Here is a 26,765-nt window from a genome sequence, read left to right on the forward strand (position 1 = left end):
GTGAGGCTCGGCTTCGGTGTGAGGCTCGGCTTCGGTGTGAGGCTCGGTGTCAGGTTCGGCTTCGGTGTCAGGTTCGGCTTCGGTGTGAGGCTCGGCTTCGTTGTGAGGCTCGGTGTCAGGTTCGGCTTCGGCGTCAGGCTCGGCTTCGTTGTCAGGCTCGGCTTTGGTGTGAGGCTCGGCTTCGGTGTGAGGCTCGGCTTCGGTGTGAGGCTCGGTGTCAGGTTCGGCTTTGGCGTCAGGCTCGGCTTCGGTGTCGGGTTCGGTATGAGGCTCGGCTTCGGTGTGAGGCTCGGTGTCAGGTTCGGCTTCGCATCAGGCTCGGCTTCGGTATCAGGCTCGGCTTCGGTGTGAGGCTCGGCTTCGTGTGAGGCTCGGTGTCAGGTTCGGCATCGGCGTCAGGCTCGGCTTCGGTGTCAGGCTCGGCTTCGTGTGTGGCTCGGTGTCAGGTTCGGCTTCGGCGTCAGGCTCGGCTTCGGCGTCAGCCTCGGCTTCGGTGTCAGGCTTGGCTTCGGTGTGAGTCTCGGTGTCAAGTTTGGCTTCGGCGTCAGGCTCGGCTTCGGTGTCAGGCTCGGCTTCGGTTTGAGGCTCGGTGTCGGGTTCGGCATCAGGCTCGCCGGCGTCAGCCTCGGCTTCGTGTCAGGCTTGGCTTCGTGTGAGGCTCGGTGTCAGGTTCGGCTTCGGCGTCAGGTTCGGCTTCGGCGTGAGGCTCGGCTTCGGTGTCAGGCTCGGCTTCGGTGTGAGGCTCGGCTTCGGTGTCGGGCTCGGCTTCGGTGTCAGGCTCGGCTTCGCGTCAGGCTCGGCTTCGGGATCATGCTCGGCTTCGTGTCAGGCTCGGCTTCGTGTGAGGCTCGGCTTCGGCGTCAGGCTCGGCTTCGGTGTCTGGCTCGGCTTCGATGTCGGGCTCGGCTTCGTGTGAGGATCGGCTTCGTGTGAGTCTCGGCTTCGGTGTGAGGCTCGGTGTGAGGCTCCGCTTCGGTGTGAGGCTCGGTGTGAGGCTCCGGCTTCGGTGTGAGGCTCGGCTTCGGTGTGAGGTTCGGTGTCAGGTTCGGCTTCGGTGTGAGGCTCGGCTTCGGTGTGAGGCTCGGTGTCAGGTTCGGCTTCGCGTCAGGCTCCGGGCTTCGTTGTCAGGCTCAGCTTTGGTGTGAGGCTCGGCTTCGGTGTGAGGCTCGGCTTCGGTGTGAGGCTCGGCTTCGGTGTGAGGCTTGGTGTCATGTTCGGCTTTGGCATCAGGCTCGGCTTCGGTGTCGGGTTCGGTGTGAGGCTCCGGCTTCGGTGTGAGGCTCGGTGTCAGGTTCGGCTTCGGCGTCAGGCTCGGCTTCGGTATCAGGCTCTGCTTCGGCGTGAGGCTCGGCTTCGGTGTGAGGACACGGCTTCGGTGTGAGGCCTCGGCTTCGTGTGAGGCTCGGGCGTCAGGTTCCGGCTTCGCGTCAGGCTCGGCTTCGTGTGAGGCCTCGGCTTCAGTGTGAGGCTCGGTGTCAGGTTCGGCTTCGGCATCAGGCTCGGCTTCGCGGCCAGGCTCGGCTTCGGCGTCAGTCTCGGCTTCGGTGTGAGGCTCGGCTTCCGGCTTCAGTGTTAGGCTCGGTGTCAGGCTCGGCTTCGAGCGTCAGGCTCGGCTTCGGCGTCAGTCTCGGCCGGTGTGAGAATCGGCTTCGGCGTCGGGCTCGGCCTCGGTGTCGGGCTGGGCTTCGTGTCGGGCTCGGCTTCGGTGTCAGGCTCAGCTTCGGCGTCAGGCTCGGCTTCGGCGTCAGGCTCGGCTTCGCGTCAGGCTCGGCTTCGTGTGAGGCACGGCTTCGGTGTCAGGCTCCGGCTTCGTGTCAGGCTCGGCTTCGGTGTGAGGCTCCGGCTTTGGTGTGAGGCTCGGTGTCAGGCTCCGGCTTCGGTGTGAGGCTCGGCTTTGGTGTGAGGCTCGGTGTCAGGTTCGGCTTCGGCGTCAGGCTCGGCTTCGATGTCAGGCTCGGTGTCAGGCTAAGCTTCGGTGTGAGGCTCGGCTTCGGTGTGAGGCTCGGTGTCAGGCTAAGCTCGTGTGAGGCTCGGTGTCAGGCTCGGCTTCGGTGTGAGGCTCGGCTTCGGTGTGAGGGTCGGTGTCAGGTTCGGCTTCGGCGTGAGGCTCGGCTTCGGTGTCAGGCTCGGCTTCGGTGTGAGGCTCGGCTTCTGTGTGAGGCTCGGAGTCAGGTTCGGCTTCGGCGTCAGGCTCGGCTTCGGCGTCAGGCTCGGCTTCGCGTCAGGCTCGGCTTCGCGTCAGGCTCGGCTTCGGTGTGAGGCTCGGCTTCGGCGTCAGGCTCGGGCTTCCGGCGTCAGGCTCGGCTTCGGCGTCAGGCTCGGCTTTGGTGTCTGGCTCGGCTTCGATGTCGGGCTCGGCTTCGGTGTCAGGATCGGCTTCGTGTCAGGTTCGGCTTCGTGTGAGGCTCGGCTTCGTTGTGAGGCTCGGTGTCAGGTTCGGCTTCGGCGTCAGGCTCGGCTTCGTTGTCAGGCTCGGCTTTGGTGTGAGGCTCGGCTTCGGTGTGAGGCTCCGGCTTCGTGTGAGGCTCGGTGTCAGGTTCGGCTTTGGCGTCAGGCTCGGCTTCGTGTCGGGTTCGGTATGAGGCTCGGCCGGTGTGAGGCTCGGTGTCAGGTTCGGCTCGCGTCAGGCTCGGCTTCGTATCAGGCTCGGCTTCGTGTGAGGCTCGGCTTCGGTGTGAGGCTCGGTGTCAGGTTCGGCATCGGCGTCAGGCTCGGCTTCGGTGTCAGGCTCGGCTTCGGTGTGAGGCTCGGTGTCAGGTTCGGCTTCGGGCGTCAGGCTCGGCTTCGCGTCAGCCTCGGCTTCGGTGTCAGGCTTGGCTTCGTGTGAGGCTCGGTGTCAGGTTCGGCTTCGCGTCAGGTTCGGCTTCCGGCGTGAGGCTCCGGCTTCGTGTCAGGCTCGGCTTCGGTGTGAGGCTCGGCTTCGGTGTCGGGCTCGGCTTCGGTGTCAGGCTCGGCTTCGGCGTCAGGCTCGGCTTCGGGATCATGCTCGGCTTCGGTGTCAGGCTCGGCTCGTGTGAGGCTCGGCTTCGGCGTCAGGCTCGGCTTCCGGTGTCTGGCTCGGCTTCGGCGTCGGGCTCGGCTTCGTGTGAGGATCGGCTTCGTGTGAGTCTCGGTCCGTGTGAGGCTCGGTGTGAGGCCTCGGCTTCGTGTGAGGCTCGGTGTGAGGCCTCGGCTTCGTGTGAGGCTCCGGCTTCGGTGTGAGGTTCGGTGTCAGGTTCGGCTTCGGTGTGAGGCTCCGGCTTCGGTGTGAGGCTCGGTGTCAGGTTCGGCTTCGGCGTCAGGCTCGGCTTCGTTGTCAGGCTCAGCTTTGGTGTGAGGCTCGGCTTCGGTGTGAGGCTCGGCTTCGGTGTGAGGCTCCGGCTTCGGTGTGAGGCTTGGTGTCATGTTCGGCTTTGGCATCAGGCTCGGCTTCGGTGTCGGGTTCGGTGTGAGGCTCGGCTTCGTGTGAGGCTCGGTGTCAGGTTCGGCTTCGGCGTCAGGCTCGGCTTCGGTATCAGGCTCTGCTTCGGCGTGAGGCTCGGCTTCGTGTGAGGACACGGCTTCGGTGTGAGGCTCCGGCTTCGGTGTGAGGCTCGGCGTCAGGTTCGGCTTCGGCGTCAGGCTCGGCTTCGGTGTGAGGCTCGGCTTCAGTGTGAGGCTCGGTGTCAGGTTCGGCTTCGGCATCAGGCTCCGGCTTCGGCGTCAGGCTCGGCTTCGGCGTCAGTCTCGGCTTCGGTGTGAGGCCTCGGCTTCCGGCTTCAGTGTTAGGCTCGGTGTCAGGCTCGGCTTCGGCGTCAGGCTCCGGCTTCGGCGTCAGTCTCGGCTTCGTGTGAGAATCGGCTTCGAGGCCGGGCTCGGCCTCGGTGTCGGGCTGGGCTTCGGTGTCGGGCTCGGCTCGGTGTCAGGCTCAGCTTCGGCGTCAGGCTCGGCTTCGGCGTCAGGCTCGGCTTCGGCGTCAGGCTCGGCTTCGGTGTGAGGCACGGCTTCGGTGTCAGGCTCGGCTTCGGTGTCAGGCTCGGCTTCGGTGTGAGGCTCGGCTTTGGTGTGAGGCTCGGTGTCAGGCTCGGCTTCGGTGTGAGGCTCGGCTTTGGTGTGAGGCTCGGTGTCAGGTTCGGCTTCGGCGTCAGGCTCGGCTTCGATGTCAGGCTCGGTGTCAGGCTAAGCTTCGGTGTGAGGCTCGGCTTCGGTGTGAGGCTCGGTGTCAGGCTAAGCTTCGGTGTGAGGCTCGGTGTCAGGCTCCGGCTTCGGTGTGAGGCTCGGCTTCGGTGTGAGGGTCGGTGTCAGGTTCGGCTTCGGCGTGAGGCTCGGCTTCGGTGTCAGGCTCGGCTTCGGTGTGAGGCTCGGCTTCTGTGTGAGGCTCGGAGTCAGGTTCGGCTCGGCGTCAGGCTCGGCTTCGGCGTCAGGCTCGGCTTCGGCGTCAGGCTCGGCTTCGGCGTCAGGCTCGGCTTCGGTGTGAGGCTCGGCTTCGGCGTCAGGCTCGGCTTCGCGTCAGGCTCGGCTTCGGCGTCAGGCTCCGGCTTTGGTGTCTGGCTCGGCTTCGATGTCGGGCTCGGCTTCGTGTCAGGATCGGCTTCGTGTCAGGTTCGGCTTCGGTGTGAGGCTCGGCTTCGTTGTGAGGCTCGGTGTCAGGTTCGGCTTCGGCGTCAGGCTCCGGCTTCGTTGTCAGGCTCGGCTTTGGTGTGAGGCTCGGCTTCGGTGTGAGGCTCGGCTTCGGTGTGAGGCTCGGTGTCAGGTTCGGCTTTGGCGTCAGGCTCGGCTTCGGTGTCGGGTTCGGTATGAGGCTCGGCTTCGGTGTGAGGCTCGGTGTCAGGTTCGGCTTCGCGTCAGGCTCGGGCTTCGTATCAGGCTCGGCTTCGGTGTGAGGCTCGGCTTCGGTGTGAGGCTCGGTGTCAGGTTCGGCATCGGCGTCAGGCTCGGCTTCGGTGTCAGGCTCGGCTTCGGTGTGAGGCTCGGTGTCAGGTTCGGCTTCGGCGTCAGGCTCGGCTTCGGCGTCAGCCTCGGCTTCGGTGTCAGGCTTGGCTTCGGTGTGAGTCTCGGTGTCAGGTTTGGCTTCGGCGTCAGGCTCGGCTTCGGTGTCAGGCTCGGCTTCGGTTTGAGGCTCGGTGTCGGGTTCGGCTTCGGCATCAGGCTCGCCTTCGGCGTCAGGCTCGGCTTTGGTGTGAGGCTCGGTGTCAGGTTCGGCTTCGGCGTCAGGCTCGGCTTCGGCGTCAGCCTCGGTTTCGGTGTCAGGCTTGGCTTCGGTGTGAGGCTCGGTGTCAGGTTCGGCTTCGGCGTCAGGTTCGGCTTCGGCGTGAGGCTCGGCTTCGGTGTCAGGCTCGGCTTCGGTGTGAGGCTCGGCTTCGGTGTGAGGCTCGGTGTCAGGTTCGGCTTTGGCGTCAGGCTCGGCTTCGGTGTCGGGTTCGGTATGAGGCTCGGCTTCGGTGTGAGGCTCGGTGTCAGGTTCGGCTTCGGCATCAGGCTCGGCTTCGGTATCAGGCTCGGCTTCGGTGTGAGGCTCAGCTTCGGTGTGAGGCTCGGTGTCAGGTTCGGCATCGGCGTCAGGCTCCGGCTTCGTGTCAGGCTCGGCTTCGGTGTGTGGCTCGGTGTCAGGTTCGGCTTCGGCGTCAGGCTCGGCTTCGGCGTCAGCCTCGGCTTCGGTGTCAGGCTTGGCTTCGGTGTGAGTCTCGGTGTCAGGTTTGGCTTCGGCGTCAGGCTCGGCTTCGGTGTCAGGCTCGGCTTCGGTTTGAGGCTCGGTGTCGGGTTCGAGCTTCGGCATCAGGCTCGCCTCGGCGTCAGCCTCGGCTTCGGTGTCAGGCTTGGCTTCGGTGTGAGGCTCGGTGTCAGGTTCGGCTTCGGCGTCAGGTTCGGCTTCGGCGTCAGGTTCGGCTTCGGTGTCAGGCTCGGCTTCGGTGTGAGGCTCGGCTTCGTGTCGGGCTCGGCTCGGTGTCAGGCTCGGCTTCGGCGTCAGGCTCGGCTTCGGGATCATGCTCGGCTTCGGTGTCAGGCTCGGCTTCGGTGTGAGGCTCGGCTTCGGCGTCAGGCTCGGCTTTGGTGTCTGGCTCGGCTTCGATGTCGGGCTCGGCTCGGTGTGAGGATCGGCTTCGGTGTGAGTCTCGGCTTCGGTGTGAGGCTCGGTGTGAGGCTCCGGCTTCGTGTGAGGCTCGGTGTGAGGCCCGGCTTCGTGTGAGGCTCGGCTTCGGTGTGAGGTCTCGGTGTCAGGTTCGGCTTCGTGTGAGGCTCGGCTTCGTGTGAGGCTCCGGTGTCAGGTCCGGCTTCGCGTCAGGCTCGGCTTCGTTGTCAGGCTCAGCTTTGGTGTGAGGCTCGGCTTCGGTGTGAGGCTCGGCTTCGGTGTGAGGCTCGGTGTCATGTTCGGCTTTGGCATCAGGCTCGGCTTCGGTGTCGGGTTCGGTGTGAGGCTCGGCTTCGGTGTGAGGCTCGGTGTCAGGTTCGGCTTCGGCGTCAGGCTCGGCTTCGGTATCAGGCTCTGCTTCGGCGTGAGGCTCGGCTTCGGTGTGAGGACACGGCTTCGGTGTGAGGCTCGGCTTCGGTGTGAGGCTCGGCGTCAGGTTCGGCTTCGGCGTCAGGCTCGGCTTCGGTGTGAGGCTCGGCTTCAGTGTGAGGCTCGGTGTCAGGTTCGGCTTCGGCATCAGGCTCGGCTTCGGCGTCAGGCTCGGCTTCGGCGTCAGTCTCGGCTTCGGCGTCAGGCTCGGCTTCGGCGTCAGGCTCGGCTTCGGTGTGAGGCTCGGCGTCAGGCTCCGGCTTCGGTGTGAGGCTAGGCTTCGGTGTGAGGGTCGGTGTCAGGTTCGGCTTCGGCGTGAGGCTCGGCTTCGGCGTCAGGCTCGGCTTTGGTGTCTGGCTCGGCTTCTGTGTGAGGCTCGGCTTCGGTGTGAGGCTCGGTGTCAGGCTTGGCTTCGGCGTCAGGCTCGGCTTCGGCGTGAGGCTCGGCTTTGGTGTGAGGCTCGGCTTCGTGTGAGGCTCGGCTTCGTGTGACGCTCGGTGTCAGGTTCGGCTTCGGCGTCAGGCTCGGCTTCGGCATCAGGCTCGGCTTCGGTGTGAGGCTCGGCTTCGTTGTGAGGCTCGGTGTCAGGTTCGGCTTCGGCATCAGGCTCGGCGACGGTGTGAGGCTCGGCTTTGGTGTGAGGCTCGGCTTCGGTGTGAGGCTCGGCTTCGGTGTGAGGCTCGGTGTCAGGTTCGGGCTCGGTGTCAGGTTCGGCTTCGGTGTGAGGCTCGGCTTCGTTGTGAGGCTCGGTGTCAGGTTCGGCTTCGGCGTCAGGCTCGGCTTCGTTGTCAGGCTCGGCTTTGGTGTGAGGCTCGGCTTCGTGTGAGGCTCCGGCTTCGTGTGAGGCTCGGTGTCAGGTTCGGCTTTGGCGTCAGGCTCGGCTTCGGTGTCGGGTTCGGTGTGAGGCTCGGCTTCGGTGTGAGGCTCGGTGTCAGGTTCGGCTTCGGCATCAGGCTCGGCTTCGGTATCAGGCTCGGCTTCGGTGTGAGGCTCGGCTTCGGTGTGAGGCTCGGTGTCAGGTTCGGCATCGGGCGTCAGGCTCGGCTTCGGTGTCAGGCTCGGCTTCGGTGTGTGGCTCGGTGTCAGGTTCGGCCGGCGTCAGGCTCGGCTTCGGCGTCAGCCTCGGCTTCGGTGTCAGGCTTGGCTTCGGTGTGAGTCTCGGTGTCAAGTTTGGCTTCGGCGTCAGGCTCGGCTTCGGTGTCAGGCTCGGCTTCGGTTTGAGGCTCGGTGTCGGGTTCGGCTTCGGCATCAGGCTCGCCTTCGGCGTCAGCCTCGGCTTCGGTGTCAGGCTTGGCTTCGGTGTGAGGCTCGGTGTCAGGCTCGGCTTCGGCGTCAGGTTCGGCTTCGGCGTGAGGCTCGGCTTCGGTGTCAGGCTCGGCTTCGGTGTGAGGCTCGGCTTCGGTGTCGGGCTCGGCTTCGGTGTCAGGCTCGGCTTCGGCGTCAGGCTCGGCTTCGGGATCATGCTCGGCTTCGGTGTCAGGCTCGGCTTCGGTGTGAGGCTCGGCTTCGGCGTCAGGCTCGGCTTCGGTGTCTGGCTCGGCTTCGATGTCGGGCTCGGCTTCGGTGTGAGGATCGGCTTCGGTGTGAGTCTCGGCTTCGGTGTGAGGCTCGGTGTGAGGCTCCGGCTTCGTGTGAGGCTCGGTGTGAGGCTCGGCTTCGGTGTGAGGCTCGGCCGTGTGAGGTCTCGTGTCAGGTTCGGCTTCGGTGTGAGGCTCGGCTTCGGTGTGAGGCTCGGTGTCAGGTTCGGCTTCGGCGTCAGGCTCGGCTTCGTTGTCAGGCTCAGCTTTGGTGTGAGGCTCGGCTTCGGTGTGAGGCTCGGCTTCGGTGTGAGGCTCGGCTTCGGTGTGAGGCTTGGTGTCATGTTCGGCTTTGGCATCAGGCTCGGCTTCGGTGTCGGGTTCGGTGTGAGGCTCGGCTTCGGTGTGAGGCTCGGTGTCAGGTTCGGCTTCGGCGTCAGGCTCGGCTTCGGTATCAGGCTCTGCTTCCGGCGTGAGGCTCGGCTTCGTGTGAGGACACGGCTCGGTGTGAGGCTCGGCTTCGTGTGAGGCTCGGCGTCAGGTTCGGCTTCGGCGTCAGGCTCGGCTTCCGTGTGAGGCTCGGCTTCAGTGTGAGGCTCGGTGTCAGGTTCGGCTTCGCATCAGGCTCGGCTTCGGGCGTCAGGCTCGGCTTCGGCGTCAGTCTCGGCTTCGGTGTGAGGCTCGGCTTCGGCTTCAGTGTTAGGCTCGGTGTCAGGCTCGGCTTCGGCGTCAGGCTCGGCTTCGGCGTCAGTCTCGGCTTCGGTGTGAGAATCGGCTTCGGCGTCGGGCTCGGCCTCGGTGTCGGGCTGGGCTTCGGTGTCGGGCTCGGCTTCGGTGTCAGGCTCAGCTTCGGCGTCAGGCTCGGCTTCGCGGCGTCAGGCTCGGCTTCGCGGCTCAGGCTCGGCTTCGGTGTGAGGCACGGCTTCGGTGTCAGGCTCGGCTTCGGTGTCAGGCTCCGGCTTCGGTGTGAGGCTCGGCTTTGGTGTGAGGCTCGGTGTCAGGCTCGGCTTCGGTGTGAGGCTCGGCTTTGGTGTGAGGCTCGGTGTCAGGTTCGGCTTCGGCGTCAGGCTCGGCTTCGATGTCAGGCTCGGCTTCGGGCGTCAGGCTCGGCTCCGGTGTGAGGCACGGCTTCGGTGTCAGGCTCGGCTTCGGTGTGAGGCTCGGTGTCAGGTTCAGCTTCAGCGTCAGGCTCGGCTTCGGCGTCAGGCTCGGCTTCGGTGTGAGGCTCGGTGTCAGGCTAAGCTTCGGTGTGAGGCTCGGTGTCAGGCTCGGCCGGTGTGAGGCTCGGCTTCGGTGTGAGGGTCGGTGTCAGGTTCGGCTTCGGCGTGAGGCTCGGCTTCGGTGTCAGGCTCGGCTTCGGTGTGAGGCTCGGCTTCTGTGTGAGGCTCGGAGTCAGGTTCGGCTTCGGCGTGAGGCTCGGCTTCGGTGTCAGGCTCGGCTTCGGCGTCAGGCTCGGCTTCGGTGTGAGGCTCGGCTTCGGCGTCAGGCTCGGCTTCGGCGTCAGGCTCGGCTTCGGCGTCAGGCTCGGCTTTGGTGTCTGGCTCGGCTTCGATGTCGGGCTCGGCTTCGGTGTCAGGATCGGCTTCGGTGTCAGGTTCGGCTTCGTGTGAGGCTCGGCTTCGTTGTGAGGCTCGGTGTCAGGTTCGGCTTCGGCGTCAGGCTCGGCTTCGTTGTCAGGCTCGGCTTTGGTGTGAGGCTCGGCTTCGGTGTGAGGCTCGGCTTCGGTGTGAGGCTCGGTGTCAGGTTCGGCTTTGGCGTCAGGCTCGGCTTCGGTGTCGGGTTCGGTATGAGGCTCGGCTTCGGTGTGAGGCTCGGTGTCAGGTTCGGCTTCGCGTCAGGCTCGGCTTCGGCGTCAGCCTCGGTTTCGGTGTCAGGCTTGGCTTCGGTGTGAGGCTCGGTGTCAGGTTTCGGCTTCGGCGTCAGGTTCGGCTTCGGGCGTGAGGCTCGGCTTCGGTGTCAGGCTCGGCTTCGGTGTGAGGCTCGGCTTCGGTGTGAGGCTCGGTGTCAGGTTCGGCTTTGGCGTCAGGCTCGGCTTCGGTGTCGGGTTCGGTATGAGGCTCGGCTTCGGTGTGAGGCTCGGTGTCAGGTTCGGCTTCGGCATCAGGCTCGGCTTCGGTATCAGGCTCGGCTTCGGTGTGAGGCTCGGCTTCGGTGTGAGGCTCGGTGTCAGGTTCGGCATCGGCGTCAGGCTCGGCTTCGGTGTCAGGCTCGGCTTCGGTGTGTGGCTCGGTGTCAGGTTCGGCTTCGGCGTCAGGCTCGGCTTCGGCGTCAGCCTCGGCTTCGGTGTCAGGCTTGGCTTCGGTGTGAGTCTCGGTGTCAGGTTTGGCTTCGGCGTCAGGCTCGGCTTCGGTGTCAGGCTCGGCTTCGGTTTGAGGCTCGGTGTCGGGTTCGGCTTCGGCATCAGGCTCGCCTTCGGCGTCAGCCTCGGCTTCGGTGTCAGGCTTGGCTTCGGTGTGAGGCTCGGTGTCAGGTTCGGCTTCGGCGTCAGGTTCGGCTTCGGCGTCAGGTTCGGCTTCGGTGTCAGGCTCGGCTTCGGTGTGAGGCTCGGCTTCGGTGTCGGGCTCGGCTTCGGTGTCAGGCTCGGCTTCGGCGTCAGGCTCGGCTTCGGGATCATGCTCGGCTTCGGTGTCAGGCTCGGCTTCGGTGTGAGGCTCGGCTTCGGCGTCAGGCTCGGCTTTGGTGTCTGGCTCGGCTTCGATGTCGGGCTCGGCTTCGGTGTGAGGATCGGCTTCGGTGTGAGTCTCGGCTTCGGTGTGAGGCTCGGTGTGAGGCTCGGCTTCGGTGTGAGGCTCGGTGTGAGGCTCGGCTTCGGTGTGAGGCTCGGCTTCGGTGTGAGGTTCGGTGTCAGGTTCGGCTTCGGTGTGAGGCTCGGCTTCGGTGTGAGGCTCGGTGTCAGGTTCGGCTTCGGCGTCAGGCTCGGCTTCGTTGTCAGGCTCAGCTTTGGTGTGAGGCTCGGCTTCGGTGTGAGGCTCGGCTTCGGTGTGAGGCTCGGTGTCATGTTCGGCTTTGGCATCAGGCTCGGCTTCGGTGTCGGGTTCGGTGTGAGGCTCGGCTTCGGTGTGAGGCTCGGTGTCAGGTTCGGCTTCGGCGTCAGGCTCGGCTTCGGTATCAGGCTCTGCTTCGGCGTGAGGCTCGGCTTCGGTGTGAGGACACGGCTTCGGTGTGAGGCTCGGCTTCGGTGTGAGGCTCGGCGTCAGGTTCGGCTTCGGCGTCAGGCTCGGCTTCGGTGTGAGGCTCGGCTTCAGTGTGAGGCTCGGTGTCAGGTTCGGCTTCGGCATCAGGCTCGGCTTCGGCGTCAGGCTCGGCTTCGGCGTCAGTCTCGGCTTCGGTGTGAGGCTCGGCTTCGGCTTCGGTGTTAGGCTCGGTGTCAGGCTCGGCTTCGGCGTCAGGCTCGGCTTCGGCGTCAGTCTCGGCTTCGTGTGAGAATCGGCTTCGGCGTCGGGCTCGGCCTCGGTGTCGGGCTGGGCTTCGTGTCGGGCTCGGCTTCGGTGTCAGGCTCAGCTTCGGCGTCAGGCTCGGCTTCGGCGTCAGGCTCGGCTTCGGCGTCAGGCTCCGGCTTCGGTGTGAGGCACGGCTCGGTGTCAGGCTCGGCTTCGGTGTCAGGCTCGGCTTCGGTGTGAGGCTCGGCTTTGGTGTGAGGCTCGGTGTCAGGCTCCGGCTTCGGTGTGAGGCTCGGCTCGGTGTGAGGCTCGGTGTCAGGTTCGGCTTCGGCGTCAGGCTCGGCTTCGATGTCAGGCTCGGCTTCGGCGTCAGGCTCGGCTCGTGTGAGGCACGGCTTCGGTGTCAGGCTCGGCCGGTGTGAGGCTCGGTGTCAGGTTCAGCTTCAGCGTCAGGCTCGGCTTCGGCGTCAGGCTCGGCTTCGGTGTGAGGCTCGGTGTCAGGCTAAGCTTCGGTGTGAGGCTCGGTGTCAGGCTCGGCTTCGGTGTGAGGCTCGGCTCGGTGTGAGGGTCGGTGTCAGGTTCGGCCGGCGTGAGGCTCGGCTTCGGTGTCAGGCTCGGCTTCGGTGTGAGGCTCGGCTTCTGTGTGAGGCTCGGAGTCAGGTTCGGCTTCGGCGTCAGGCTCGGCTTCGGCGTCAGGTTCGGCTTCGGCGTCAGGCTCGGCTTCGGTGTGAGGCTCGGCTTCAGTGTGAGGCTCGGTGTCAGGTTCGGCTTCGGCATCAGGCTCGGCTTCGGCGTCAGGCTCGGCTTCGCGTCAGTCTCGGCTTCGGTGTGAGGCTCGGCTCGGCTTCGGTGTTAGGCTCGGTGTCAGGCTCGGCTTCGGGCGTCAGGCTCGGCTTCGGCGTCAGTCTCGGCTTCGGTGTGAGAATCGGCTTCGGCGTCGGGCTCGGCCTCGGTGTCGGGCTGGGCTTCGGTGTCGGGCTCGGCTTCGGTGTCAGGCTCAGCTTCGGCGTCAGGCTCGGCTTCGGCGTCAGGCTCGGCTTCGGCGTCAGGCTCGGCTTCGGTGTGAGGCACGGCTTCGGTGTCAGGCTCGGCTTCGGTGTCAGGCTCGGCTTCGGTGTGAGGCTCGGCTTTGGTGTGAGGCTCGGTGTCAGGCTCGGCTTCGGTGTGAGGCTCGGCTTCGGTGTGAGGCTCGGTGTCAGGTTCGGCTTCGGCGTCAGGCTCGGCTTCGATGTCAGGCTCGGCTTCGCGTCAGGCTCGGCTTCGGTGTGAGGCACGGCTTCGGTGTCAGGCTCGGCTTCGTGTGAGGCTCGGTGTCAGGTTCAGCTTCAGCGTCAGGCTCGGCTTCGGCGTCAGGCTCGGCTTCGGTGTGAGGCTCGGTGTCAGGCTAAGCTCGGTGTGAGGCTCGGTGTCAGGCTCGGCTTCGGTGTGAGGCTCGGCTTCGGTGTGAGGGTCGGTGTCAGATTCGGCTTTGGCGTGAGGCTCGGCTTCGGTGTCAGGCTCGGCTTCGGTGTGAGGCTCGGCTTCTGTGTGAGGCTCGGAGTCAGGTTCGGCTTCGGCGTCAGGCTCGGCTTCGGCGTCAGGCTCGGCTTCGGCGTCAGGCTCGGCTTCGGCGTCAGGCTCGGCTTCGGTGTGAGGCTCGGCTTCGGCGTCAGGCTCGGCTTCGGCGTCAGGCTCGGCTTCGGCGTCAGGCTCGGCTTTGGTGTCTGGCTCGGCTTCGACGTCGGGCTCGGCTTCGGTGTCAGGATCGGCTTCGGTGTCAGGTTCGGCTTCGGTGTGAGGCTCGGCTTCGTTGTGAGGCTCGGTGTCAGGTTCGGCTTCGGCGTCAGGCTCGGCTTCGTTGTCAGGCTCGGCTTTGGTGTGAGGCTCGGCTTCGGTGTGAGGCTCGGCTTCGGTGTGAGGCTCGGTGTCAGGTTCGGCTTTGGCGTCAGGCTCGGCTTCGGTGTCGGGTTCGGTATGAGGCTCGGCTTCGGTGTGAGGCTCGGTGTCAGGTTCGGCTTCGGCGTCAGGCTCGGCTTCGGTATCAGGCTCGGCTTCGGTGTGAGGCTCGGCTTCGGTGTGAGGCTCGGTGTCAGGTTCGGCATCGGCGTCAGGCTCGGCTTCGGTGTCAGGCTCGGCTTCGGTGTGAGGCTCGGTGTCAGGTTCGGCTTCGGCGTCAGGCTCGGCTTCGGCGTCAGCCTCGGCTTCGGTGTCAGGCTTGGCTCGGTGTGAGTCTCGGTGTCAGGTTTGGCTTCCGGCGTCAGGCTCGGCTTCGGTGTCAGGCTCGGCTTCGGTTTGAGGCTCGGTGTCGGGTTCGGCTCGGCATCAGGCTCGCCTTCGGCGTCAGGCTCGGCTTTGGTGTGAGGCTCGGTGTCAGGTTCGGCTCGGCGTCAGGCTCGGCTTCGGCGTCAGCCTCGGCTTCGGTGTCAGGCTTGGCTTCGGTGTGAGGCTCGGTGTCAGGTTCGGCTTCGGGCGTCAGGTTCGGCTTCGGCGTGAGGCTCGGCTTCGGTGTCAGGCTCGGCTTCGGTGTGAGGCTCGGCGTCAGGTTCGGCTTCGCGTCAGGCTCGGCTTCGGCGTCAGGCTCGGCTTCGGGATCATGCTCGGCTTCGGTGTCAGGCTCGGCTTCGGTGTGAGGCTCGGCTTCGGCGTCAGGCTCGGCTTTGGTGTCTGGCTCGGCTTCGGTGTCGGGCTCGGCTCGGTGTGAGGATCGGCTCGGTGTGAGTCTCGGCTCGGTGTGAGGCTCGGTGTGAGGCTCAGCTCGGTGTGAGGCTCGGTGTGAGGCTCGGCTTCGGTGTGAGGCTCGGCTTCGGTGTGAGGCTCGGTGTCAGGTCTCGGCTTCGGTGTGAGGCTCGGCTTCGGTGTGAGGCTCGGTGTCAGGTTCGGCTTCGGCGTCAGGCTCGGCTTCGGTATCAGGCTCCGGCTTCGGTGTGAGGCTCGGCTTCGTGTGAGGCTCGGTGTCAGGTTTCGCATCGGCGTCATTCTCGGCTTCGGTTTCAGGCTCGGCTTCGGTGTGAGGCTCGGTGTCAGGTTCGGCTTCGCGTCAGGCTCGGCTTCGGCGTCAGCCTCGGCTTCGGTGTCAGGCTTGGCTTCGGTGTGAGTCTCGGTGTCAGGTTTGGCTTCGGCGTCAGGCTCGGCTTCGGTGTCAGGCTCGGCTTCGGTGTGAGGCTCGGTGTCGGGTTCGGCTTCGGCATCAGGCTCGCCTTCGGCGTCAGGCTCGGCTTTGGTGTGAGGCTCGGTGTCAGGTTCGGCTTCGGCGTCAGGCTCGGCTTCGGCGTCAGGCTCGGCTTCGGCGTCAGGCTCGGCTTCGGCGTCAGGCTCGGCTTCGGTGTGAGGCTCGGCTTTGGTGTGAAGCTCGGAGTCAGGTTCGGCTTCGGCGTCAGGCTCGGCTTCGGCGTCAGGCTCGGCTTCGGCGTCAGGCTCGGCTTCGGCGTCAGGCTCGGCTTCGGTGTGAGGCTCGGCTTTGGTGTGAGGCTCGGCTTCGGTGTGAGGCTCGGCTTCGGTGTGAGGCTCGGTGTCATGTTCGGCTTTGGCATCAGGCTCGGCTTCGGTGTCGGGTTCGGTGTGAGGCTCGGCTCGGTGTGAGGCTCGGTGTCAGGTTCGGCTTCGGCGTCAGGCTCGGCTTCGGTATCAGGCTCTGCTTCGGCGTGAGGCTCGGCTTCGTGTGAGGACACGGCTTCGGTGTGAGGCTTCGGTGTGAGGCTCGGCTTCTGTGTGAGGCTCGGAGTCAGGTTCGGCTCGGCGTCAGGCTCGGCTTCGCGTCAGGCTCGGCTTCGGCGTCAGGCTCGGCTTCGGCGTCAGGCTCGGCTTCGGTGTGAGGCTCGGCTTCGGCGTCAGGCTCGGCTTCGGGCGTCAGGCTCGGCTTCGGCGTCAGGCTCGGCTTCGGTGTGAGGCTCGGTGTAAGGCTCAGCTTCGGTGTGAGGCTCGGTGTGAGGCTCGGCTTCGGTGTGAGGCTCGGCTTCGGTGTGAGGCTCGGTGTCAGGTTCGGCTTCGGTGTGAGGCTCCGGCTTCGGTGTGAGGCTCGGTGTCAGGTTCGGCTTCGGCGTCAGGCTCGGCTTCGGTATCAGGCTCGGTGTCAGGTTCGGCTTCGGCGTCAGGCTCGGCTTCGGTATCAGGCTCGGCTTCGGTGTGAGGCTCGGCTTCGGTGTGAGGCTCGGTGTCAGGTTCAGCTTCGGTGTGAGGCTCGGCTTCGGTGTGAGGCTCGGTGTCGGGTTCGGCTTCGGCATCAGGCTCGCCTTCGGCGTCAGGCTCGGCTTTGGTGTGAGGCTCGGTGTCAGGTTCGGCTTTGGCGTCAGGCTCGGCTTCGGTGTCGGGTTCGGTATGAGGCTCGGCTTCGGTGTGAGGCTCGGTGTCAGGTTCGGCTTCGGCATCAGGCTCGGCTTCGGTATCAGGCTCGGCTTCGGTGTGAGGCTCGGCTTCGGTGTGAGGCTCGGTGTCAGGTTCGGCATCGGCGTCAGGCTCGGCTTCGGTGTCAGGCTCGGCTTCGGTGTGAGGCTCGGTGTCAGGTTCGGCTTCGGCGTCAGGCTCGGCTTCGGCGTCAGCCTCGGCTTCGGTGTCAGGCTTGGCTTCGGTGTGAGTCTCGGTGTCAGGTTTGGCTTCGGCGTCAGGCTCGGCTTCGGTGTCAGGCTCGGCTTCGGTTTGAGGCTCGGTGTCGGGTTCGGCTTCGGCATCAGGCTCGCCTTCGGCGTCAGCCTCGGCTTCGGTGTCAGGCTTGGCTTCGGTGTGAGGCTCGGTGTCAGGTTCGGCTTCGGCGTCAGGTTCGGCTTCGGCGTGAGGCTCGGCTTCGGTGTCAGGCTCGGCTTCGGTGTGAGGCTCGGCTTCGGTGTCGGGCTCGGCTTCGGTGTCAGGCTCGGCTTCGGCGTCAGGCTCGGCTTCGGGGTCATGCTCGGCTTCGGTGTCAGGCTCGGCTTCGGTGTGAGGCTCGGCTTCGGCGTCAGGCTCGGCTTTGGTGTCTGGCTCGGCTTCGATGTCGGGCTCGGCTTCGGTGTGAGGATCGGCTTCGGTGTGAGTCTCGGCTTCGGTGTGAGGCTCGGTGTGAGGCTCGGCTTCGGTGTGAGGCTCGGTGTGAGGCTCGGCTTCGGTGTGAGGCTCGGCTTCGGGGTGAGGTTCGGTGTCAGGTTCGGCTTCGGTGTGAGGCTCGGCTTCGGTGTGAGGCTCGGTGTCAGGTTCGGCTTCGGCGTCAGGCTCGGCTTCGTTGTCAGGCTCAGCTTTGGTGTGAGGCTCGGCCGGTGTGAGGCTCGGCTTCGGTGTGAGGCTCGGTGTCATGTTCGGCTTTGGCATCAGGCTCGGCTTCGTGTCGGGTTCGGTGTGAGGCTCCGGCTTCGGTGTGAGGCTCGGTGTCAGGCTCGGCTTCGGTATCAGGCTCTGCTTCGGCGTGAGGCTCGGCTTCGGTGTGAGGACACGGCTTCGGTGTGAGGCTCGGCTTCGGTGTGAGGCTCGGCGTCAGGTTCGGCTTCGGCGTCAGGCTCGGCTTCGGTGTGAGGCTCGGCTTCAGTGTGAGGCTCGGTGTCAGGTTCGGCTTCGGCATCAGGCTCCGGCTTCGGCGTCAGGCTCGGCTTCGGCGTCAGTCTCGGCTTCGGTGTGAGGCTCGGCTTCGGCTTCGGTGTTAGGCTCGGTGTCAGGCTCGGCTTCGGCGTCAGGCTCGGCTTCGGCGTCAGTCTCGGCTTCGGTGTGAGAATCGGCTTCGGCGTCGGGCTCGGCCTCGGTGTCGGGCTGGGCTTCGGTGTCGGGCTCGGCTTCGGTGTCAGGCTCAGCTTCGGCGTCAGGCTCGGCTTCGGCGTCAGGCTCGGCTTCGGCGTCAGGCTCGGCTTCGGTGTGAGGCACGGCTTCGGTGTCAGGCTCGGCTTCGGTGTCAGGCTCGGCTTCGGTGTGAGGCTCGGCTTTGGTGTGAGGCTCGGTGTCAGGCTCGGCTTCGGTGTGAGGCTCGGCTTCGGTGTGAGGCTCGGTGTCAGGTTCGGCTTCGGCGTCAGGCTCGGCTTCGATGTCAGGCTCGGCTTCGGCGTCAGGCTCGGCTTCGGTGTGAGGCACGGCTTCGGTGTCAGGCTCGGCTTCGGTGTGAGGCTCGGTGTCAGGTTCAGCTTCAGCGTCAGGCTCGGCTTCGGCGTCAGGCTCGGCTTCGGTGTGAGGCTCGGTGTCAGGCTAAGCTTCGGTGTGAGGCTCGGTGTCAGGCTCCGGCTCGGTGTGAGGCTCGGCTCGTGTGAGGGTCGGTGTCAGGTTCGGCTTCGGCGTGAGGCTCGGCTTCGGTGTCAGGCTCGGCTTCGTGTGAGGCTCGGCTTCTGTGTGAGGCTCGGAGTCAGGTTCGGCTTCGGCGTCAGGCTCGGCTTCGGCGTCAGGCTCGGCTTCGGCGTCAGGCTCGGCTTCAGCGTCAGGCTCGGCTTCGGTGTGAGGCTCGGCTTCGGCGTCAGGCTCGGCTTCGGCGTCAGGCTCGGCTTCGGCGTCAGGCTCGGCTTCGGTGTGAGGCTCGGTGTGAGGCTCAGCTTCGGTGTGAGGCTCGGTGTGAGGCTCGGCTTCGGTGTGAGGCTCGGCTTCGGTGTGAGGCTCGGTGTCAGGTTTCGGCTTCGTGTGAGGCTCGGCTTCGGTGTGAGGCTCGGTGTCAGGTTCGGCTTCGGCGTCAGGCTCGGCTTCGGTATCAGGCTCGGCTTCGGTGTGAGGCTCGGCTTCGGTGTGAGGCTCGGTGTCAGGTTCGGCATCGGCGTCATTCTCGGCTTCGGTGTCAGGCTCGGCTTCGGTGTGAGGCTCGGTGTCAGGTTCGGCCGGCGTCAGGCTCGGCTTCGGCGTCAGCCTCGGCTTCGGTGTCAGGCTTGGCTCGGTGTGAGTCTCGGTGTCAGGTTTGGCTTCGGCGTCAGGCTCGGCTTCGGTGTCAGGCTCGGCTTCGGTGTGAGGCTCGGTGTCGGGTTCGGCTTCGGCATCAGGCTCGCCTTCGGCGTCAGGCTCGGCTTTGGTGTGAGGCTCGGTGTCAGGTTCGGCTTCGGCGTCAGGCTCGGCTTCGGTGTCAGGATCGGCTTCGGTGTCAGGTTCGGCTTCGGTGTCAGGTTCGGCTTCGGTGTGAGGCTCGGCTTCGTTGTGAGGCTCGGTGTCAGGTTCGGCTTCGGCGTCAGGCTCGGCTTCGTTGTCAGGCTCGGCTTTGGTGTGAGGCTCGGCTTCGGTGTGAGGCTCGGCTTCGGTGTGAGGCTCGGTGTCAGGTTCGGCTTTGGCGTCAGGCTCGGCTTCGTGTCGGGTTCGGTATGAGGCTCCGGCTTCGTGTGAGGCTCGGTGTCAGGTTCGGCTTCGGCGTCAGGCTCGGCTTCGGTATCAGGCTCGGCTTCGATGTGAGGCTCGGCTTCGGTGTGAGGCTCGGTGTCAGGTTTGGCTTCGGCGTCAGGCTCGGCTTCGGTGTCAGGCTCGGCTTCGGTTTGAGGCTCGGTGTCGGGTTCGGCTTCGGCATCAGGCTCGCCTTCGGCGTCAGGCTCGGCTTCGGTGTCGGGTTCGGTGTGAGGCTCGGCTTCGGTGTGAGGCTCGGTGTCAGGTTCGGCTTCGGCGTCAGGCTCGGCTTCGGTATCAGGCTCTGCTTCGGCGTGAGGCTCGGCTTCGGTGTGAGGACACGGCTTCGGTGTGAGGCTCGGCTTCGGTGTGAGGCTCGGCGTCAGGTTCGGCTTCGGCGTCAGGCTCGGCTTCGGTGTGAGGCTCGGCTTCAGTGTGAGGCTCGGTGTCAGGTTCGGCTTCGGCATCAGGCTCGGCTTCGGCGTCAGGCTCGGCTTCGGCGTCAGTCTCGGCTTCGGTGTGAGGCTCGGCTTCGGCTTCGGTGTTAGGCTCGGTGTCAGGCTCGGCTTCGGCGTCAGGCTCGGCTTCGGCGTCAGTCTCGGCTTCGGTGTGAGAATCGGCTTCGGCGTCGGGCTCGGCCTCGGTGTCGGGCTGGGCTTCGGTGTCGGGCTCGGCTTCGGTGTCAGGCTCAGCTTCGGCGTCAGGCTCGGCTTCGGCGTCAGGCTCGGCTTCGGCGTCAGGCTCGGCTTCGGTGTGAGGCAACGGCTTCGGTGTCAGGCTCGGCTTCGGTGTCAGGCTCGGCTTCGGTGTGAGGCTCGGCTTTGGTGTGAGGCTCGGTGTCAGGCTCGGCTTCGGTGTGAGGCTCGGCTTCGGTGTGAGGCTCGGTGTCAGGTTCGGCTTCGGCGTCAGGCTCGGCTTCGATGTCAGGCTCGGCTTCGGCGTCAGGCTCGGCTTCGGTGTGAGGCACGGCTTCGGTGTCAGGCTCGGCTTCGGTGTGAGGCTCGGTGTCAGGTTCAGCTTCAGCGTCAGGCTCGGCTTCGGCGTCAGGCTCGGCTTCGGTGTGAGGCTCGGTGTCAGGCTAAGCTTCGGTGTGAGGCTCGGTGTCAGGCTCGGCTTCGGTGTGAGGCTCGGCTTCGGTGTGAGGGTCGGTGTCAGGTTCGGCTTCGGCGTGAGGCTCGGCTTCGGTGTCAGGCTCGGCTTCGGTGTGAGGCTCGGCTTCTGTGTGAGGCTCGGAGTCAGGTTCGGCTTCGGCGTCAGGCTCGGCTTCGGCGTCAGGCTCGGCTTCGGCGTCAGGCTCGGCTTCGGCGTCAGGCTCGGCTTCGGTGTGAGGCTCGGCTTCGGCGTCAGGCTCGGCTTCGGCGTCAGGCTCGGCTTCGGTGTGAGGCTCGGTGTGAGGCTCAGCTTCGGTGTGAGGCTCGGTGTGAGGCTCGGCTTCGGTGTGAGGCTCGGCTTCGGTGTGAGGCTCGGTGTCAGGTTCGGCTTCGGTGTGAGGCTCGGCTTCGGTGTGAGGCTCGGTGTCAGGTTCGGCTTCGGCGTCAGGCTCGGCTTCGGTATCAGGCTCGGCTTCGGTGTGAGGCTCGGCTTCGGTGTGAGGCTCGGTGTCAGGTTCGGCATCGGCGTCATTCTCGGCTTCGGTGTCAGGCTCGGCTTCGGTGTGAGGCTCGGTGTCAGGTTCGGCTTCGGCGTCAGGCTCGGCTTCGGCGTCAGCCTCGGCTTCGTGTCAGGCTTGGCTTCGTGTGAGTCTCGGTGTCAGGTTTGGCTTCGGCGTCAGGCTCGGCTTCGTGTCAGGCTCGGCTTCGTGTGAGGCTCGGTGTCGGGTTCGGCTTCGGCATCAGGCTCGGCTTCGGCGTCAGGCTCGGCTTTGGTGTGAGGCTCGGTGTCAGGTTCGGCTTCGGCGTCAGGCTCGGCTTCGGTGTCAGGATCGGCTTCGGTGTCAGGTTCGGCTTCGGTGTCAGGTTCGGCTTCGGTGTGAGGCTCGGCTTCGTTGTGAGGCTCGGTGTCAGGTTCGGCTTCGGCGTCAGGCTCGGCTTCGTTGTCAGGCTCGGCTTTGGTGTGAGGCTCGGCTTCGGTGTGAGGCTCGGCTTCGGTGTGAGGCTCGGTGTCAGGTTCGGCTTTGGCGTCAGGCTCGGCTTCGGTGTCGGGTTCGGTATGAGGCTCGGCTTCGGTGTGAGGCTCGGTGTCAGGTTCGGCTTCGGCGTCAGGCTCGGCTTCGGTATCAGGCTCGGCTTCGATGTGAGGCTCGGCTTCGGTGTGAGGCTCGGTGTCAGGTTCGGCTTCGGCGTCAGGCTCGGCTTCGGTGTCAGGCTCGGCTTCGGTTTGAGGCTCGGTGTCGGGTTCGGCTTCGGCATCAGGCTCGCCTTCGGCGTCAGGCTCGGCTTTGGTGTGAGGCTCGGTGTCAGGTTCGGCTTCGGCGTCAGGCTCGGCTTCGGCGTCAGCCTCGGCTTCGGTGTCAGGCTTGGCTTCGGTGTGAGGCTCGGTGTCAGGTTCGGCTTCGGCGTGAGGCTCGGCTTCGGTGTGAGGACACGGCTTCGGTGTGAGGCTCGGCTTCGGTGTGAGGCTCGGCGTCAGGTTCGGCTTCGGCGTCAGGCTCGGCTTCGGTGTGAGGCTCGGCTTCAGTGTGAGGCTCGGTGTCAGGTTCGGCTTCGGCATCAGGCTCGGCTTCGGCGTCAGGCTCGGCTTCGGCGTCAGTCTCGGCTTCGGTGTGAGGCTCGGCTTCGGCTTCGGTGTTAGGCTCGGTGTCAGGCTCGGCTTCGGCGTCAGGCTCGGCTTCGGCGTCAGTCTCGGCTTCGGTGTGAGAATCGGCTTCGGCGTCGGGCTCGGCCTCGGTGTCGGGCTGGGCTTCGGTGTCGGGCTCGGCTTCGGTGTCAGGCTCAGCTTCGGCGTCAGGCTCGGCTTCGGCGTCAGGCTCGGCTTCGGCGTCAGGCTCGGCTTCGGTGTGAGGCACGGCTTCGGTGTCAGGCTCGGCTTCGGTGTCAGGCTCGGCTTCGGTGTGAGGCTCGGCTTTGGTGTGAGGCTCGGTGTCAGGCTCGGCTTCGGTGTGAGGCTCGGCGTCGGTGTGAGGCTCGGTGTCAGGTTCGGCTTCGGCGTCAGGCTCGGCTTCGATGTCAGGCTCGGCTTCGGCGTCAGGCTCGGCTTCGGTGTGAGGCACGGCTTCGGTGTCAGGCTCGGCTTCGGTGTGAGGCTCGGTGTCAGGTTCAGCTTCAGCGTCAGGCTCGGCTTCGGCGTCAGGCTCGGCTTCGGTGTGAGGCTCGGTGTCAGGCTAAGCTTCGGTGTGAGGCTCGGTGTCAGGCTCGGCTTCGGTGTGAGGCTCGGCTTCGGTGTGAGGGTCGGTGTCAGGTTCGGCTTCGGCGTGAGGCTCGGCTTCGGTGTCAGGCTCGGCTTCGGTGTGAGGCTCGGCTTCTGTGTGAGGCTCGGAGTCAGGTTCGGCTTCGGCGTCAGGCTCGGCTTCGGCGTCAGGCTCGGCTTCGGCGTCAGGCTCGGCTTCGGCGTCAGGCTCGGCTTCGGTGTGAGGCTCGGCTTCGGCGTCAGGCTCGGCTTCGGCGTCAGGCTCGGCTTCGGCGTCAGGCTCGGCTTCGGTGTGAGGCTCGGTGTGAGGCTCAGCTTCGGTGTGAGGCTCGGTGAGGCTCGGCTTCGGTGTGAGGCTCGGCTTCGGTGTGAGGCTCGGTGTCAGGTTCGGCGGTGTGAGGCTCGGCTTCGGTGTGAGGCTCGGTGTCAGGTTCGGCTTCGGCGTCAGGCTCGGCTTCGGTATCAGGCTCGGCTTCGGTGTGAGGCTCGGCTTCGGTGTGAGGCTCGGTGTCAGGTTCGGCATCGGCGTCATTCTCGGCTTCGGTGTCAGGCTCGGCTTCGGTGTGAGGCTCGGTGTCAGGTTCGGCTTCGGCGTCAGGCTCGGCTTCGGCGTCAGCCTCGGCTTCGGTGTCAGGCTTGGCTTCGGTGTGAGTCTCGGTGTCAGGTTTGGCTTCGGCGTCAGGCTCGGCTTCGGTGTCAGGCTCGGCTTCGGTGTGAGGCTCGGTGTCGGGTTCGGCTTCGGCATCAGGCTCGGCTTCGGCGTCAGGCTCGGCTTTGGTGTGAGGCTCGGTGTCAGGTTCGGCTTCGGCGTCAGGCTCGGCTTCGGTGTCAGGATCGGCTTCGGTGTCAGGTTCGGCTTCGGTGTCAGGTTCGGCTTCGGTGTGAGGCTCGGCTTCGTTGTGAGGCTCGGTGTCAGGTTCGGCTTCGGCGTCAGGCTCGGCTTCGTTGTCAGGCTCGGCTTTGGTGTGAGGCTCGGCTTCGGTGTGAGGCTCGGCTTCGGTGTGAGGCTCGGTGTCAGGTTCGGCTTTGGCGTCAGGCTCGGCTTCGGTGTCGGGTTCGGTATGAGGCTCGGCTTCGGTGTGAGGCTCGGTGTCAGGTTCGGCTTCGGCGTCAGGCTCGGCTTCGGTATCAGGCTCGGCTTCGATGTGAGGCTCGGCTTCGGTGTGAGGCTCGGTGTCAGGTTTGGCTTCGGCGTCAGGCTCGGCTTCGGTGTCAGGCTCGGCTTCGGTTTGAGGCTCGGTGTCGGGTTCGGCTTCGGCATCAGGCTCGCCTTCGGCGTCAGGCTCGGCTTTGGTGTGAGGCTCGGTGTCAGGTTCGGCTTCGGCGTCAGGCTCGGCTTCGGCGTCAGCCTCGGCTTCGGTGTCAGGCTTGGCTTCGGTGTGAGGCTCGGTGTCAGGTTCGGCTTCGGCGTCAGGTTCGGCTTCGGCGTGAGGCTCGGCTTCGGTGTCAGGCTCGGCTTCGGTGTGAGGCTCGGCGTCAGGTTCGGCTTCGGCGTCAGGCTCGGCTTCGGCGTCAGGCTCGGCTTCGGGATCATGCTCGGCTTCGGTGTCAGGCTCGGCTTCGGTGTGAGGCTCGGCTTCGGCGTCAGGCTCGGCTTTGGTGTCTGGCTCGGCTTCGGTGTCGGGCTCGGCTTCGGTGTGAGGATCGGCTTCGGTGTGAGTCTCGGCTTCGGTGTGAGGCTCGGTGTGAGGCTCGGCTTCGGTGTGAGGCTCGGTGTGAGGCTCGGCTTCGGTGTGAGGCTCGGCTTCGGTGTGAGGCTCGGTGTCAGGTTCGGCTTCGGTGTGAGGCTCGGCTTCGGTGTGAGGCTCGGTGTCAGGTTCGGCTTCGGCGTCAGGCTCGGCTTCGGTATCAGGCTCGGCTTCGGTGTGAGGCTCGGCTTCGGTGTGAGGCTCGGTGTCAGGTTCGGCATCGGCGTCATTCTCGGCTTCGGTGTCAGGCTCGGCTTCGGTGTGAGGCTCGGTGTCAGGTTCGGCTTCGGCGTCAGGCTCGGCTTCGGCGTCAGCCTCGGCTTCGGTGTCAGGCTTGGCTTCGGTGTGAGTCTCGGTGTCAGGTTTGGCTTCGGCGTCAGGCTCGGCTTCGGTGTCAGGCTCGGCTTCGGTGTGAGGCTCGGTGTCGGGTTCGGCTTCGGCATCAGGCTCGCCTTCGGCGTCAGGCTCGGCTTTGGTGTGAGGCTCGGTGTCAGGTTCGGCTTCGGCGTCAGGCTCGGCTTCGGCGTCAGCCTCGGCTTCGGTGTCAGGCTTGGCTTCGGTGTGAGGCTCGGTGTCAGGTTCGGCTTCGGCGTCAGGTTCGGCTTCGGCGTGAGGCTCGGCTTCGGTGTCAGGCTCGGCTTCGGTGTGAGGCTCGGCATCAGGTTCGGCTTCGGCGTCAGGCTCGGCTTCGGCGTCAGGCTCGGCTTCGGGATCATGCTCGGCTTCGGTGTCAGGCTCGGCTTCGGTGTGAGGCTCGGCTTCGGCGTTAGGCTCGGCTTCGGCGTCAGGCTCGGCTTCGGCGTCAGGCTCGGCTTTGGTGTCTGGCTCGGCTTCGGTGTCGGGCTCGGCTTCGGTGTGAGGATCGGCTTCGGTGTGAGGCTCGGCTTCGGTGTGAGGCTCGGTGTGAGGCTCGGCTTCGGTGTGAGGCTCGGTGTGAGGCTCGGCTTCGGTGTGAGGCTCGGCTTCGGTGTGAGGCTCGGTGTCAGGTTCGGCTTCGGTGTGAGGCTCGGCTTCGGTGTGAGGCTCGGTGTCAGGTTCGGCTTCGGCGTCAGGCTCGGCTTCGTTGTCAGGCTCAGCTTTGGTGTGAGGCTCGGCTTCGGTGTGAGGCTCGGCTTCGGTGTGAGGCTCGGTGTCATGTTCGGCTTTGGCGTCAGGCTCGGCTTCGGTGTCGGGTTCGGTGTGAGGCTCGGCTTCGGTGTGAGGCTCGGTGTCAGGTTCGGCTTCGGCGTCAGGCTCGGCTTCGGTATCAGACTCGGCTTCGGTGTGAGGCTCGGCTTCGGTGTGAGGCTCGGTGTCAGGTTCGGCTTCGGCGTCAGGCTCGGCTTCGGTGTCAGGCTCGGCTTCGGTGTGAGGCTCGGTTTCAGGCTCGGCTTAGGTGTCAGGCTCGGCTTAGGTGTCCGGCTCGGCTTCGGTGTGAGGCTCGGCTTCGGTGTCAGGCTCGGCTTAGGTGTCAGGCTCGGCTTCGGTGTGAGGCTCAGCTTCGGTGTGAGGCTCGGCTTCGGTGTGAGACTCGGCTTCGGTGTGAGACTCGGCTTCGGTGTGAGGCTCGGCTTCGGTGTCAGGCTCGGCTTGTCCACCAGAGGTCGCCTTCTTAGTTGTAGAGCTTCTCTGGTTGTGGATGTTTCTTCAAAATGCACCAATGATTGTCTGAGATGGGATCTTCTCCTTTCTTTCTCGGGTAGAGGAGTCAAATTCTATATCCCTTTACATACACAGCTGCAGACTTTCAAATGTTCTGGTCTAGTCTTTGTCTTCTTCACCTCGTGAAGGTGTTTCTTTCCTAAGTTACAGTATTTATCTTCTTCACCTTGTGAAGGCCCTAAAAATTGTCAAAGATTCCAGCCGCCCTAGTCATAGACTGTTCTCTCTGCTAACGCACAGCAAGCGGTACCGGAGTACCAAGTGTAGGTCCAAAAGGCTTCTTGACAGTTCTACACCGAAGTCACAAGACTCCTGAACAGATAATCAAATGGCTACCCAGACGTTTTAGGTATTTTTCTTAAAACTGCATTGTTGGTTAAGGGATTGTAAGTAAGCATTTCACTGCAAGGTCTACTACACCTGTTGTATTCGGAGCATTTGACAAATAACATTTTGATTTGAATGTGTTTCCCTCCTATGTTAATGTATGTGGTTCATACAGTTTTTATTAACGTCACAAAATAATAAACAATGTGACAGGATTATTCTTCAGATCTCCACGGACCGTTCTTAAACATTCACATCTTAGAAATATTGTTTTAAAGTTCTCTCTTTCTGTGTTTATAGTTTTGGGCAGAAAAATGTTTCTGTAACAAAGACATTCCTTTCCCAATACTGAGGAGCAAAGGGAGAGATTCCCCCTCCTGCTTTAATTTACGACCGAGTGTTAAGGTGTCAAAACCGCCCACCCCCCCCCCCATTCCTCTCCTTCTGTGGGTAAGAGGGTCAGGTTGTTGTCAGCTATTTACCAAGCTGATCTGAGGCCTTTGATCCTCGACCAGGAGAGTCATGACAGAATACAGCGATCTATCGTAATGTTGTCTTTCTGATACAGAATACAACAATGTATCGTAATGTTGTCTTTCTGATACAGAATACAGCGATGTATCGTAATGTTGTCTTTCTGATACAGAATACAACAATGTATCGTAATGTTGTCTTTCTGATACAGAATACAACAATGTATCGTAATGTTGTCTTTCTGACAGAATACAGCAATGTATCGTAATGTTGTCTTTCTGATACAGAATACAGCAATGTATCGTAATGTTGTCTTTCTGATACAGAATACAGCAATGTATCGTAATGTTGTCAATCTGATACAGAATACAGCGATGTATCGTAATGTTGTCTTTCTGATACAGAATACAGCGATCTATCGTAATGTTGTCTTTCTGATACAGAATACAGCGATCTATCGTAATGTTGTCTTTCTGATACAGAATACAGCGATGTATCGTAATGTTGTCTTTCTGATACAGAATACAGCGATCTATCGTAATGTTGTCTTTCTGATACAGAATACAGCGATGTATCGTAATGTTGTCTTTCTGATACAGAATACAGCGATGTATCGTAATGTTGTCTTTCTGATACAGAATACAGCGATGTATCGTAATGTTGTCTTTCTGATACAGAATACAGCGATCTATCGCAATGTTGTATTTCTGATACAGAATACAGCGATGTATCGCAATGTTGTATTTCTGATACAGAATACAGCGATGTATCGTAATGTTGTCAA

General features: G+C 64.2%; 1 protein-coding gene across 1 annotated transcript in view; it reads left to right on the top strand.

Annotated features, from left to right (window-relative positions):
• The first annotated feature begins 4,754 nt into the window (after window positions 1–4,754).
• Window positions 4,755–26,765, top strand: part of LOC106566319 (plexin-B3) — a 415,201-nt gene continuing 393,190 nt past the window's right edge. The window contains exon 1 of the mRNA XM_045692714.1: window positions 4,755–4,835. Within this exon, the coding sequence (XP_045548670.1) occupies window positions 4,755–4,835 (81 nt within the window). The remainder of the gene's footprint in view (window positions 4,836–26,765) is intronic.

Source organism: Salmo salar, chromosome ssa13 (assembly GCF_905237065.1).
Source record: "Salmo salar chromosome ssa13, Ssal_v3.1, whole genome shotgun sequence".
NCBI classification, from domain to species: domain Eukaryota; kingdom Metazoa; phylum Chordata; class Actinopteri; order Salmoniformes; family Salmonidae; genus Salmo; species Salmo salar.